The sequence below is a fragment of the Pinus tabuliformis genome, chromosome 3_1 (assembly GCF_031772625.1).
Source record: "Pinus tabuliformis cultivar Carrire ecotype Pingquan chromosome 3_1, CPIR1, whole genome shotgun sequence".
In the NCBI taxonomy this organism is placed as follows: domain Eukaryota; kingdom Viridiplantae; phylum Streptophyta; class Pinopsida; order Pinales; family Pinaceae; genus Pinus; species Pinus tabuliformis.
The window spans coordinates 25232473-25246261 of NC_142301.1; the positions used below are offsets into that span (position 1 = coordinate 25232473).

Sequence of the window (13789 nt, forward strand, 5' to 3'; positions counted from 1 at the left end):
TTGGTTTTATCTTTTTGATGGGCCATTGGAGCCTTGCATATTTGGTTGACCAAATGTCCTTTTCAACTTTTTATAGACTTCATCCATAATTGATTCTTTGAATGTGAATTGTAAATCAAGACAAATGAACATTCTGATTAGTTTGTATGCTTCGTCATCCCTATTATCCCATTTGGATCTATTATCAATATCACTGGGGCCTTTTTCTTTTCTAAGGTAATCTGATAAAATCCTTTACTTCTTAGTACATTCTCCATGTGGTGTTTCCATTAGAAGTAGTTGGTATTGGTAAGAAAAAATTCACTTGGAGTATTAAAATATGTACATAATATGGTTTCAAAAACTGAAACTAATTATTTGGATGTAAAGTTCTTGAAAAAATAGTGTTACGAACAAAGTTCGTATACACAACAATAATCTTTAGAATGCTTCGAACACAAGAACATCCATTGTAGGACAAGTAATGCATATAAAATAATGCATATAGAATTGATGAGATAATTACAAATGAGGGCAATGCCAGTTTATATACCTAGGAAGATGCCTCTTCACCAACGGTCATGTCCTTAGCGACATACCTCTTCACTAACTAATTACTAGTTAATTAATCATTATTTATTATTATTATTATTATTATTTACATTAATTGTATATATATATATATATATATATATATATATTATTCATAGCATTGCCTTCCTCTTCAAAAAGTTGTCCTCAAAGCTTATTGTTGACAAGGTGTGTCATATGTTTCTTTCTCTTTTGTATTTTTCAACATTCTTCGAATTGTCATGTTTGTTGATACACGATAGGAATTTTTAAGTGATAAATAAAATTGTCGCACTAAGAATGGATCTAACCATCCTAAATCAATCTTTTGAGAAATCTTTCGATTACTAGAAACTTGAGATGAATTTTTACCACAAGACTGAATTATGGTGACATTGATATTCTTGGGAACATAAGTTACTTGTTTCTGGTTGATATATCTACTTTTATAATTTGGATGGCGATAAGGAGTTCTTGTGATTTGATCTCCCCTTAATCTGTTTGACGGTATTTTATTTCTTTTAGGTACAAAGGTCGCTTGATTAATTGAAAAATCTTCACTTGAAATTTCCATTGCTTGAACTACAAATTCTGAGTACATCTTCACGTCCACTGGTTTATCCTCTTCTAGAGTTGTGATATGGACTGGATCAGTATTCGTTCCTTTATCTTCAAGTTGGATTGTTACCACTCGAGACTTCGATACTTTTTCTTGAGTAATTTGTTCTATCTTGGTTTTTAGTGACTCCTTATCACTTTTAAAGCTTCGTTATTTGCGTAAGAAGGTTTTGATTATGATTCCTTAGACATGAAAGTTCTTCGTTTTCTGAATTGTTGACTTTATCCTTAGTATCCTTCTCCATATCTTTTAAACTTTTGATTTGTTCTAATAATTTTTTATTAATGTTCTTTAAATGTAAATTTTCCTCTTCTTGTTCTGATAAGTACTTCTTGAGTTCCTTCTTTGTGACCTTACTCTTCTTGACTTGTGTAAGTAATTTTTCAATGTGGCCTTTGAGGTGAGAAATTTCTTCGTCATTTTCCATTACTTCCTTGTAATGCATATCAACAAGATCTTTATATTCTTGTTGTAATGCTTTCTTGTTTTGTCAAAGTTTGACTATTTTATCTTTCTCTTGGTCTTCCAGCTACAATTTCTCAGTACACTAGATTACATCTTTTTGGAGGGGTGATGATGGGCTTTTAACTTGCAATTCGAATTCCACTTTCTTCATTTCCTTATTAAGATCTGCATGTCATCGCTCAAATGTTGCCATTAATTGTTCTATATCTCTTGCTAATGATTGTTTTTGTGCATCACTTAAACATTCGACTAAAGTAAAAGTTTTGTAACATTTTATGTAGATAAAGTTTTGATTTCTAAATGAATCTTGACAGTTATAATATCCCTCTAAACAAAAAAGACATTTTGAAAAGAAACCACAACTTTTTAACGACATACATCTTTTTTCTTTTGGTTGATTTCCTTTTTCAATCCTCAAATATTCACTTTTATAAATATATATTTTCCTTTTTAATAGTTTTGAAACTTTTAACTAACTTATCTGTAATAATCCTTTTTCCTTATTTCACATAGAACCCCTTTTTTTTTAAAACTTTATAATTTTCTTTGGTAATTTTAACCTCCACCTACTTTTTCCTAATTTTAATTTTTGTAATGATACTTTCACTTTCACTTTCTTTTAGTTGAACTATTTATAAATTTCACCAACTTTTCAATTGATTTTGAAAACTATTCCACAATTAATTATTAAATGGATTCTAATCTTTACTTGGTATTTGTTATGAAAAGGTTCACCACTAGGAATGACTTCAATGGTTGACTACTCTTTCGTTGCCCTTGAATTAATCTAATTGTATGAATTATAATATTTATTATTATTGTTATAAAGCACTGGCATATAATCTCTACGAAACGGAGCTACAAAATCGTTGATTTAGTAGTGTGTTGACTCTTTAATTAATAGAGAAGGTAAAATTTTAATAGTCAATATAATATGGAATTTTAATGAATCCCTACACCGTACAAATGCGGCTTCACATGGTATCCATGGACCCACTCCCGAATATACATAGGCGTTAGTGTAAATGGATGTTGGGTAAAAGACGACAGTGGCAATGCATGAGTGGTAGCAATTGTAGTAGTGGTAATTGCGAATGACAACGATGGAAATTAGATAGCGAGTGGGCTCTGGAAGAGGCGTGGAAGGAGTTGACTGACAACGAGTGCACCTATAGGTGAATGCGAGAGTTGAATGGAGCGGTTTTGTGGTGGTGAGAAAGATTGGCAGCAATGGCAAAGGTTACAAAATAGGGAACAACCTAGTAGTTTTACGTCTCTTGTGCTAGGGTTGCGACTCTTGGACTCTATGTGGCGGGGCTGTCGACTCTTCAAAATTATTTTATATATATTTTTGTTTTTTAAATAAATTTTTTTTATATATATATATATATATATATATATTTTTTTTTTTTTTTTTTTTTTCTATTTTTTTTATATATAATTTTTTTTTTCAGTTTTTTTTATTTTTTTTCCTTGACTTTTTTTTTTTTTTTTTTTTTTAACATCAATTTTTTTTATAATTATTATTGTTTTTTCTTTTTTTTTTTTCCTTTTTTTTATACCTTCTTTTTATACATATATATAATTAAATTTTCTTTTTTATAAAAAAATTGATGGCCAAAGGCCTGACAACCAAATGGAGAACCTCCTAATAATTTTATAGCAAAATGTTTCAATTGCATGACAACACCGTTGATGCAAGGTTGATGGCCAAAGGCCAGACTATCTCTCTCGGACTATCTATATGCAACGGTTGAGCGGTCAGAGGATCAAACAACTCTGATACTAATGTTACGAACAAAGTGTATATACACAACAATAATCTTCAAGATGCTTCGAAGACAAGAACATCCATTGTAGGACAAGTAAAGTATATAGAATTGATGAGATGATTACAAATGAGGGCGATGCCTGTGTATATACCTAGGCAGATACCTCTTTACCAACGGTCATGTTCTTAGGGACATAGCTCTTCATTAACTAATTACTAATTAATATATATATATATATATATATATATATATATAACAAATAGGTTGTTAAAAAAAACAAAATGGCATTGAAAACAGACGGTGGATGTTAAAGTTATGCTCTTTTAAAAAAATGCATAACGGTAACAAAAGACCATGTGGTAGATAGAAGTTCTTCCACGTGGTCATGGATGAAAGATATAAAAAATTATTTTCCCTCACTAGCTTTGCCTATAGGCTCAATTTTAAAAATTAGTTACTTTATGAGGTGACCCATTTAAAATAATTGAGAATCACTTTTACAATGAAGTTATTTTATAAATGAGAGTTGCGTGCAACAAATAAATGAAAAAAATATTAAAGTTATTTTATAATGATTAAATTTTATAATACAAGTGAAATACACTTTACAATAAAGTTATGAAATAACATAAACTTTGCATAAACTTTTTCAAAAAGTAATTAAATAAAAGATATTTGAACTCAAGGCCTCTTACTAAATAATGTAATTTTTAATGAAGTGAACTAGTGCAAAACATATAACAATAGTAGTGAATGTTGTTATTGGAGCTCCACCTTGAAGTGTGTGCTTACTACAAAAGAAGTGTTCATTAAAAAAATAACATTTTGAAGAAAAAACTCCAAAACTCAACAACAATTGGGTTAGATTTGAGTTAGCTGACTTGAAAAGTGCAAGTTTCTTTGTTTCCGATTTTTCGAGGTTACACAGAGCACATGGAAATGAGCGTAAGCAATCAAGAAAACATTTTCTACTCTATTTCTTGTTTTTTGAGATCACATAGAGTGCATGATGGAAAACATAAACAAAGTGAAAAGAATAACAAACTGGGAATATAAATAGAAAGCCAGAAAATGAACTATGTGAAAAATGAAAGCAATGATTCGAACACAATGGAATAGTCTATCCAAGCCATAAATGTACAAAAATAGTAGATCTTAGATATGTGGCAACACAAAATCAAAATCTTGCTCAACAATGGGAGCAACTCTTCAAACGAGTTTTGATACCATGTTTAGGAAAAAAAGGTATTTCATAAAGGATAGATACCTTCAGTAACCACTCACAAAACCATATCAAAGATCATAATGCCAATATTTTTACATGGTTAAAACCCTCTAAAAGGGAAACAATCCATGGCCCTAGTTAATGTGGTCACTTGAGGAAATTTTGTTAATGCATTTTTTTTTTTTTTTTGCGTAAGAGAGTTCTCACAATCAATCGTTAGGCATGACCCTCCATTCTCTTTAAGTAGAGATCATGGACCAATCGAGTGTTAAGCCACATATCAAAATTCATTAGTATTGAAGAGAATATGAGTTGTTGAATCACTCTATGTCGAGAACATATCATGATCATTGGATTACAATGCAGCTAATGCATACTAAAAACACATTAAGAAACACACTGCTACCTAATAGTCACATTAAACCAAGTTGAACTTAACTAACTCCTAAGTGTCCAAATATCCTAACATTCATGGATATTATTTATGGTTCTTTGAGGGCTACGTGGGGTATATCTTTAAGTTGCATATTCCTTAAACTAAAGGATAATCCAGATTAGTTACTTATGTTTGCTTATTTACCTTTGCACAATATTAATCAAACCTCTTAGACTGATGGGTAGATGATGAAATATTTCAAGCCTGTGACAAACACTCATTTGATCTCATTGCTTTTTAATCTACAAAACAATTTGAACTAGATTCACCCTTTCAAATGATACCATCTCGCTAATACAATGCTGCCATTTAAAATACCCCAGCCAAAAGCTAAAGGGAACATAGCAAAATAAAAATTAATACTGTCAACATTGAGCTTGTTCTTCTATCCCTCTAACCATAAGAAGATACAACACTAGGTGTAATCGAAAATTCAATATAACCATGCCAATATTTTGTTGTTTCAAACATCTTCTTGGGTTTAATACTGCCTATGATTAAGTCTTTCAGACCTCACAATGTTTTGACTTCAATTTTCCCAAGGATTAATAGGCACTAATATATTTGAATTCACCACAATAATTTCCATTGTACAATATAATTATTTTAATTATTAAATTTGGTTGGTCGAGGAAGATTATAAGGGAAATTTAGCAATCTCACTTAGAGAAACCCCCCTCATGCTAAAGGAAACACAACCTTAAGTGAAGGGAAATCCTATTAAAGTGACATTGAGTAGGGTTTCTAAACAATTTCCCTAGGTTTGCATTCTTGCTTAGACTTAAATATTTTATTGTTGCAGATTTAGAAAGTAACACTACTCACCATAATTTTGGATAATTAAAGTGAACCTGGTGGTCCACTTCATGAGAACGTCATAAGTACATAAAGTAATCTCAAATATCCATATTAAATAAGAACTATTTATTATATGAATATATATGGGACCAACGATTGATTGAGTATAACGAACATGTGCAAATACACGTAAAGTTTGATAAGTCATTTCCACTTGGAAATTGTATGACTATAATTATTTACAATATAATAAATATATAATAATGATTTATATGGCTATGTAGTACAAATAATTTATGCATTATTCGATATGGGTAATATACTTTAAGCATATTGCATGTTCCCCCCTTAAAAATGCCTACTCCTTAGACATTCAAAAACTTCTCCTTGTAGAGTGAACAATCTTTTCTAGCTATAATCAATTAGATAAAGTTGAGGATATGAGACAATATGATGTTCGAAGCCTGAACAATATTGGCACACCGAAAAAAGGATCAATCCTACCCCCATTGTTGGTGCTAAAAATATGGAGACCATTAGAATCTTGTTCAATTCTTGAAATTCTTAATTTATTTTCTCGTGAAGATATATGATAACAAATAGCCCTAAAGTAAATTGGAATATCTTCATCTTATTTATATGCCCTCTGCAATGCCTCCATTTGCCATTTTTTTGTTTCAAGCAATGTAATGAGTTCCTCAATTTGGTTATGATGGCCATGGACCCAAGCTTTATGAGCTAAGTCCATTCATTCTATAGATAGCTTGAGATCTTTGTATGAAAAGTCCATTTCCTCAATATAGTATCTTTTATATTCACATTAGGTTTCTTTTTTTTTCTTGATTGAAAATAAAGGATTAATTTAATAACCTTTTAATTGAAGCTTGGAAAAAGAACAATATGTTTAATAACCCTTGAATTGAACCTTGAAAAATATATTTACTAATAATATTTTACCTTCTTAAAGCCATATCTTAATAAAGTAAATACTCTCACCCTTATTTATTTAAAACTTTAACTTTTTCTTTTTAAATATTCACTTTAACTTGAATATTTATAAAACTTATCCCCATTTTTTATTTCTCCATGTAAAAGATAAAAGTTATTCTCGAATAAAGAGAGATTTATATTTTTGTTTTCTTTTGGCCTTTATTTCTCCATGCAAAAATAAATGCTTATGAGTTTTTCTCATAAATGGACACTCTTAACATGCATTTTAAAAGCAGTTGGAAACTTTCCCTTTTTAATTATCTTTTATAACTATGCATGTGGAAACTCATTTTACTTCTTTTTTTTTCTTTCTTTCTTCCGTAAGAATAAGTGATTTCATTCCTTAGATTCTATAAAAAAATATACATGTTGGTTTTCCCATATCTACCACTAGGGAAACTAGATCAATGACAAAACCAAAGTTCTTTTAACATCCAAAAATTGCCTTTGTTTGAAAGTTCAAAATTATAGAGCTTATTTTATGAGGCTTGTGCTGCTAGAACTACTATGAATTGATAACTAGAAAACTAATAAGTAAAATAAATAGAGAAAGTGTAAGCTTAAATGATTAGCCAATTTTGGGAGAGTCTAATTCCTAAACAACAGTGGGTTCTTTGTTGCTCCATGGTTAGCAACCTAGATTTGGAGAGAAGCCCAAATGTGTCTAAATTCTTTGCAGTCTTCGATCCAATCCATGTGTTCTGAGTTGTACTCCATTCCTTGTTTCAATCTGATAAGACTTGTCCTAGCATCATTTTCATGTGCCAATATATGTCTATTGTATACATATATTGTTTGAAACGACCCCTTGTGAGACCAATATCCAAAACCCAGTTTACTATTTCACTGGCGATTTCCACATTCGATAGTCAACCTCGTTCCCTGGAAATCTCTCAATATGCATTAGTAGTTTCTTCTTAAATCAGTTGCACTGTATGTGCAAAAAATAGCTTGGCTAAGGACTTCACCCTCTGTTGGGCTTGAGTATTGCTCATTTATTTATAATATGTTGCTCGTCATGGCTTCTCACATGCTATTGAGGCATCAAGTGTCTCAAGAAGGTGTCAGGATTGAAAAAGGTAATGGCTGAGGTGTGGTTGAAATTAGGATAGTGGGGAGGGGGGTGAGTAAATCATTAGGATAGACCCAAGATAGAAAGTCTTGAATAGAGACACATGGGTCATAGAAAGAGGGTGTAGTAGGAGAGAGGTTTAGTGAGATAGGAAGTGGTACGAGTTGAGGCAAAGTCGAAGTAGAGTGCAACTCCTTGAAAACAAGTGAGGGACCATAGGGGAGGAGGGATTGATGAAGCCCAAGCACCAAATAAATACAAATGAAAAGTAAGGAGAGCCTAGACTAGGGAGGGAAGGGGTGAGCATGAAGGAGTGATTGCCAAAAAACTGAAGAGGAGCCTTGCTCTAGAAGGAAACAACAATAAATTTCCATCACAAAGGACATGGAGAGGAATTTAGATAAGTTTGTACCACCTTCCTGCAATGATTGCTGAATGGGGGAGCTAGAGGCCATGCAAGGCATTGATTCCTGTTTATATCAAAGCTTGGACCAAATATTACTTTGCAACTTACATGGAATTAGCCTAGTACACGGACCATACCTCTTCCATTGTGTATGATGATCAATTCACGTGATAAACCAATATGGGAATAACTCCAAGTGCGAGGCTAGTGGATTATCACTAGTGGAGTCTCCTCTTGAATTAATGTCCTTTCATATTAACATTAATCCTCTCTGCTAGTTCGATGACACAATGCCATGGAGGAGCGTGTTATTGGGAGTGGCCCGTACTGATATGACTAGTTATACATTAAAGGGGATGGGATGTGTCATGTCCACCTTTCTTAATACTTGGTAGGGCAACCAATGACCATGCTCCTCTCCACCCATCCCTTCTAGCGCACCCGATACTACAATGGAAACTCACTTTACTTATGCCAACTATGGAATCTTCATTTCCCTTGATACTTCTTTATGTGCACTTTTAAAGATACTTGGACCCTTCCCTTTTTAATTATATTTTCTTAAGTTGTTTAACATATACATTTTTCACATACACTTTTTAAAATACTTGAAAACCACCCACACATTCACACACACATATAAGATTTTGGTCATCAACTGGAAATTATTTGCAAAAGATTTTTTTTTCTTCTTCTTCATTTTCTCTTCCTTTATCTCTCTTTTTCTTTTTAAATGTGATTTGGATCATTTATTTTTAAGAATGATTATTTTACCAATAATTCCTTGAAGGTCATTCTCGTATTGCTACTAAAAAAATAAAATTTGACCATGGGTTAGAGGAAAACCGCTCTAACACCAATGGTCCACTTCATGAGATCATCATGAATGCATAAAGTAATCCCATATATCTATAATAAATAATAATATTTATTATATGAACATATATGATAGTGATGATTGATTGAGTATAGTGGACTTGTATAAATACATGTAAAGTTTGATAATAATGTCTTTTGAGAAAATATATACTATCATTTATATATATATATAATGAATGATTTATATGACTATTTAGTATAAAATAATTATTTATTATTATATATCTTGAAAAAATTTGAAATTTCAATTCTTTGTGATAATCTAAATTATTAATAAAATTCTGGTACATATTTTTATTATACAATCGCTCTAATTTGATTTAGAGTAAAACAAATATCTCTACATTATTTAACATAATTACTATAAAACACTACAAATCAACACTTAGCATTCCCTTTTAACATTTGTTATTGTTTTCAACCATTGCATCATATAAACTTCCAATCGCGCTCTCCACTCCTTTCACATTAGATAAATTAATAAAAAGAGGTGGACAAAGCCATTGCTTTCCTATATAGCAGGAAGAGACTCCGGATCCAATATCACTTGTAAAAGGAGATTGAGTCTTGCATCCTAAGATAGACAAAAGTTTAAGAACCAATATCAATTAGATATGATTCGTATAATATCTTGCGCACATTAGATTGAATGCCTTTTGTGTTAAACTTTTGGTTCACTGTAACTGTAACATCCATTATGTGATTAATATGGATAAGTTCAATTTATACGAGCTAATGCATTGAGAAAAGAAAAAACAAATTATGCATCCCCAACCTATTGTTTCAAATGTCTAACATACTCTCTAACAAGATGCATTGCTAAATAAGACGATTTGGCTTTAAAAAGTACCTAATTGACCGATTTAAGGAATCTATATTTGGGTTAAAAACATACCTAATTGACAGATTCAAGGAATCTATCTTTGCAAGCTAAGAGGATCTTCCATCTTACCAAGCTCGTCAGGTATTACATTGCAAATCTTAAGTACCATCGTTTGTGTTTAGTTGAATTTGACCCGTGTATTTTGAATTACTTAATTACTACATCTAGGTGAGACTTTATAGCTTAGAATAGTGAGAACAAGTGAGATTTTTTAAAAAGTTTTTTGGTTTATTTTTCTATCTAATTTGTTTAGAATTTGTTAGGGATTTATTGAAATTACAAATTTGACAGGTGAATTCTTCATAATCAAAGTGCTTCAAGGGTTTTTGAGAGAGTTGAATCCATATATGCAATCAAAAAAATCAGTTTAAACAACACAAATCAAAATTTCACCACAAATTTTTTGTCAGATTCCAACCATAAATCTACCAAAAACTCCAAAAAAACAAAAAAAAAAAACCAAAAAAACAAAAAGACTCATATATACACCACTATAGCCTACTGCTGTGAGGTCCTCCATCTGAAAGTGGACATTTCTTTTCCGGTGTCTATACAGGCCGAAGGTTGAGAAAATTATTTCTTTAAGTTTCCATGAGTAACTTCTTCACCTCCGCTGGTTTGGCTCTTTAGGATCTCTGTTTCAGGTTTCCTCATTATACTTCGTATCTGGCCTATACATACAATTGATTTCCAATTAAAAGACCAGTTGCCCAACATTTTCCCCTCTCATACTTTCCGAGAATCCTTCAGAAGACTTTGAATCCCACTACAAAAACAGTGTAGGATTTGTCATTGCAGGAAACAAAAACACGGAGTGAAAGAGGGTGTGGTGAAAAATGTTTTTCTTGCATTATGGACCTGCAAAAGTTCTGTAGGCTTTGTCATTGCAGAAAAACAAAAACAGAGTGAAAGTGGGAATGGTGAAAAATGCTTTTGTTTGCATTATGGACCTGCAAAAGCTCTGTAGGCTTTGTCATTGCAGAGAAATAAAAACACAAAGTGAAAGAGGCTTTGTCATTGCAGAGAAACAAAAACACAAAGTGAAAGAGGGGTGAAGAATGCTTATTTTTGCATCATGTGCCTGCTAAACTTCTGAATCAGATTTTCCTCTAGCACCACTTTCATAGGCTTTCCCACACGCCCAATTAAAAAAAAGTCCACTTGCCCGATAATAATAAATTAATAAATGTGTGTTATGGTGTTTTTCTACAGTCTCACCAAAACTTATATTTAGATTGCAGTTTAACTTTTTTTTCTATTCAGGGATTTAAATTTTAAGTTTGTAATTTTTTTGTGGTTTAAAAATACATTTTATAATTTTTTTGATATTTAAACGGTATTTTTAAATATAAAAATGATAAAAGAAAACCTTTACACATTTAGCTGGTGTAAACTACAAAACCTTACCTTGACACATTTAGCTGGTGTAAACTACAAAACTCAAACCAGCAAACAAATTTCTAGGCAGTTTCAAAATTAACCAAAAAATAGAAGAATTAGAGTCCTCGATTTATTACCCTCCTATACTTCCTAGTTTGGCTAAGTTTTCTCTGGCAAGTAAGTTCAATTTATTTCAGCGGCAAGCCAAGTTGAGTCAGAACTCCTAGTCCTATTATAGTGGCATTTACTGTTGAAGAATCAATCAGAAAAACAATCAGTTTTTTTTTTTGTGTTTGAGCAATCGGTGTCAGTTATTATACAGTGGGTTCTCAAGGTATTAATGAAACTAATGAATGCTGAATATAATGAGATGAAATGAGATAAGGAAATTCTTAAAGGAAACTATTCTTATTTTTTTCCTTTTGTATTTTGCTAGAGAGTTACTGCAGGGGATCCATACATACCGTGACTTCAATAGGGACTCTGGTGTCAATACGATGTTGGTAATAAAGATCAATGCACTCCACATCCAGTCTCTTCAAGCTTGCCTCGCAGCAGGCACGAACATATGCAGGATCTCCTCGGACCTCCCGTTTTCCATCTGGATAGCTGATTCCAAACTTTGTAGCTAATTGGACTTTGTCTCTTATCCCTTTAATGGCCTGCAATTGCAACAATAAGTTAAGATCCAGAAGAACAGGGCTAAGCTCTATTGCATTTTCAATGGTAATTGTAAGGAAAACAGAAAAGACAGGAGGGGGGCCATCCAACCTTTCCAATGAGGATTTCGTTGGTAAAAGGGCCATAAATGTCTGAAGTGTCCAGAAAAGTGATGCCCCTGGAGACAGCATGGTGGATGAGAGATATCATTTCGTCGTCGGGCTTTGGAGGGCCATAGAAAGCAGACATGCCCATGCAACCCAACCCCTGCGCCGATACTTCAAGTCCTTGAGACCCCAAACGCAATCTACGCACAGTGGATGCTGCTGCTGCTAATTGCGCCATTTCTCTGTTATGCTATCACTCTAATCCCGGTCTCCCAGTCACAGCAAATGTTGTTATTCCAAGGCTGTGGACTGTGTCTAGAGATTACTCTGCTCCATCTGCCTCTACAGGGCATGCGTACACACCAGACACTCTGATTTCTTACTTTATCTTCAAGCTTAGCTCATGGGTCGTATCGGATAAACCTTCGTCTCGAAGGAATGCTCCGATTTGACTCCATTAGTTGAGAGGCCACGTCATTACCAACAACTTTCTTACGTAACGTTCATTACCAACAACTTTATTTCGTATTGAACTTGATTTTACCGTAATGGCATTGGCATCTCCTCAACCTGTATTACCGGTAATTTCACCGAGAAGTGGAAGTAACGCTGACAAGAGGAATGGGAATGTGGAAGGCAACAATGACATATAGTTTAAATACTAGGTATCTATCATATGTATAAATCTATTGGAAAGAGGGCAATCAACTTTCTCCACATTACAAACACAATAATAAATATGAATACATTCAAGAACTTGACACTGTTCCATATAATTATAATTGCAAAGACCGATGGAGTTATGAAAGGTGATAATATATGTATTTTGGAAATTTTTACAAATGATAGTAATAAATATTGCTAATATTGGCTTGACAGAATCAACTCTTTTTACAAATCAATATAAGTTCAATGCCAAGACCTTACACCGCAATGTCCCTCACTTAGGGGTTGGCAAATATAGGTGGTGGATTGGGTCATTTTGCCCCAACAAAATTGCATACCATGTAAACTCTTGAAAATACAAACATAAATGGTAGTGAAGTAAGTTGTTCACAATTATTTTTTTTGTGAAGGACTACACTTGGTAGTCTACGGACTGCAACTGATCGTTTTATAGAAGCAGTCACAATGAGATTTTTGTAATTTTCTTTTTGATCCGTAAATTGCCGTGGGTATTCCACTGGACAGTTTGTCACAACAGATATGATAATAAAATATTAAGATGCACAATTTCTACATTATTACAATTTTGTTAAACTTCTAGATCTGTAAATTTAACTGTAATTAGTGCATGCATGAGAATGGAAATTATGCAAAAAAGTAGAGAATGACAAAATAAGCTCACACACACACATATAAGACGCAAGATATGCTTTGGGAAACCCTTTCGGGAGAAAACCCAGCTGGAAGGTGAAACTACTTCATTCTCTTTCTCTGTCTGGAAAATAAGGCTGCAGGTACAAATAAGTAATGTATGTGGTCTGTGGGCTGCTACAGTAGACATATCATTTCTGTGTGCTCTACTTCCTATCTCTCCTAGCTATC

At 32.7% G+C, this 13789-nt stretch overlaps 1 protein-coding gene across 1 annotated transcript in view; it reads right to left on the reverse strand.

Annotated features, from left to right (window-relative positions):
• Positions 1–12683, reverse strand: part of LOC149185586 (putative aldo-keto reductase 4) — a 29554-nt gene extending 16871 nt beyond the window's left edge. Inside the window, exons 1-2 of the mRNA XM_089410733.1 lie at positions 12246–12683; positions 11939–12136 (exon numbers count right to left, since the gene is read on the reverse strand). Of these exons, the coding sequence (XP_089266859.1) occupies positions 11939–12136; positions 12246–12479 (432 nt within the window). The 5' untranslated portion in view covers positions 12480–12683. The remainder of the gene's footprint in view (positions 1–11938; positions 12137–12245) is intronic.
• Between the last annotated feature and the right edge of the window lie 1106 nt (positions 12684–13789).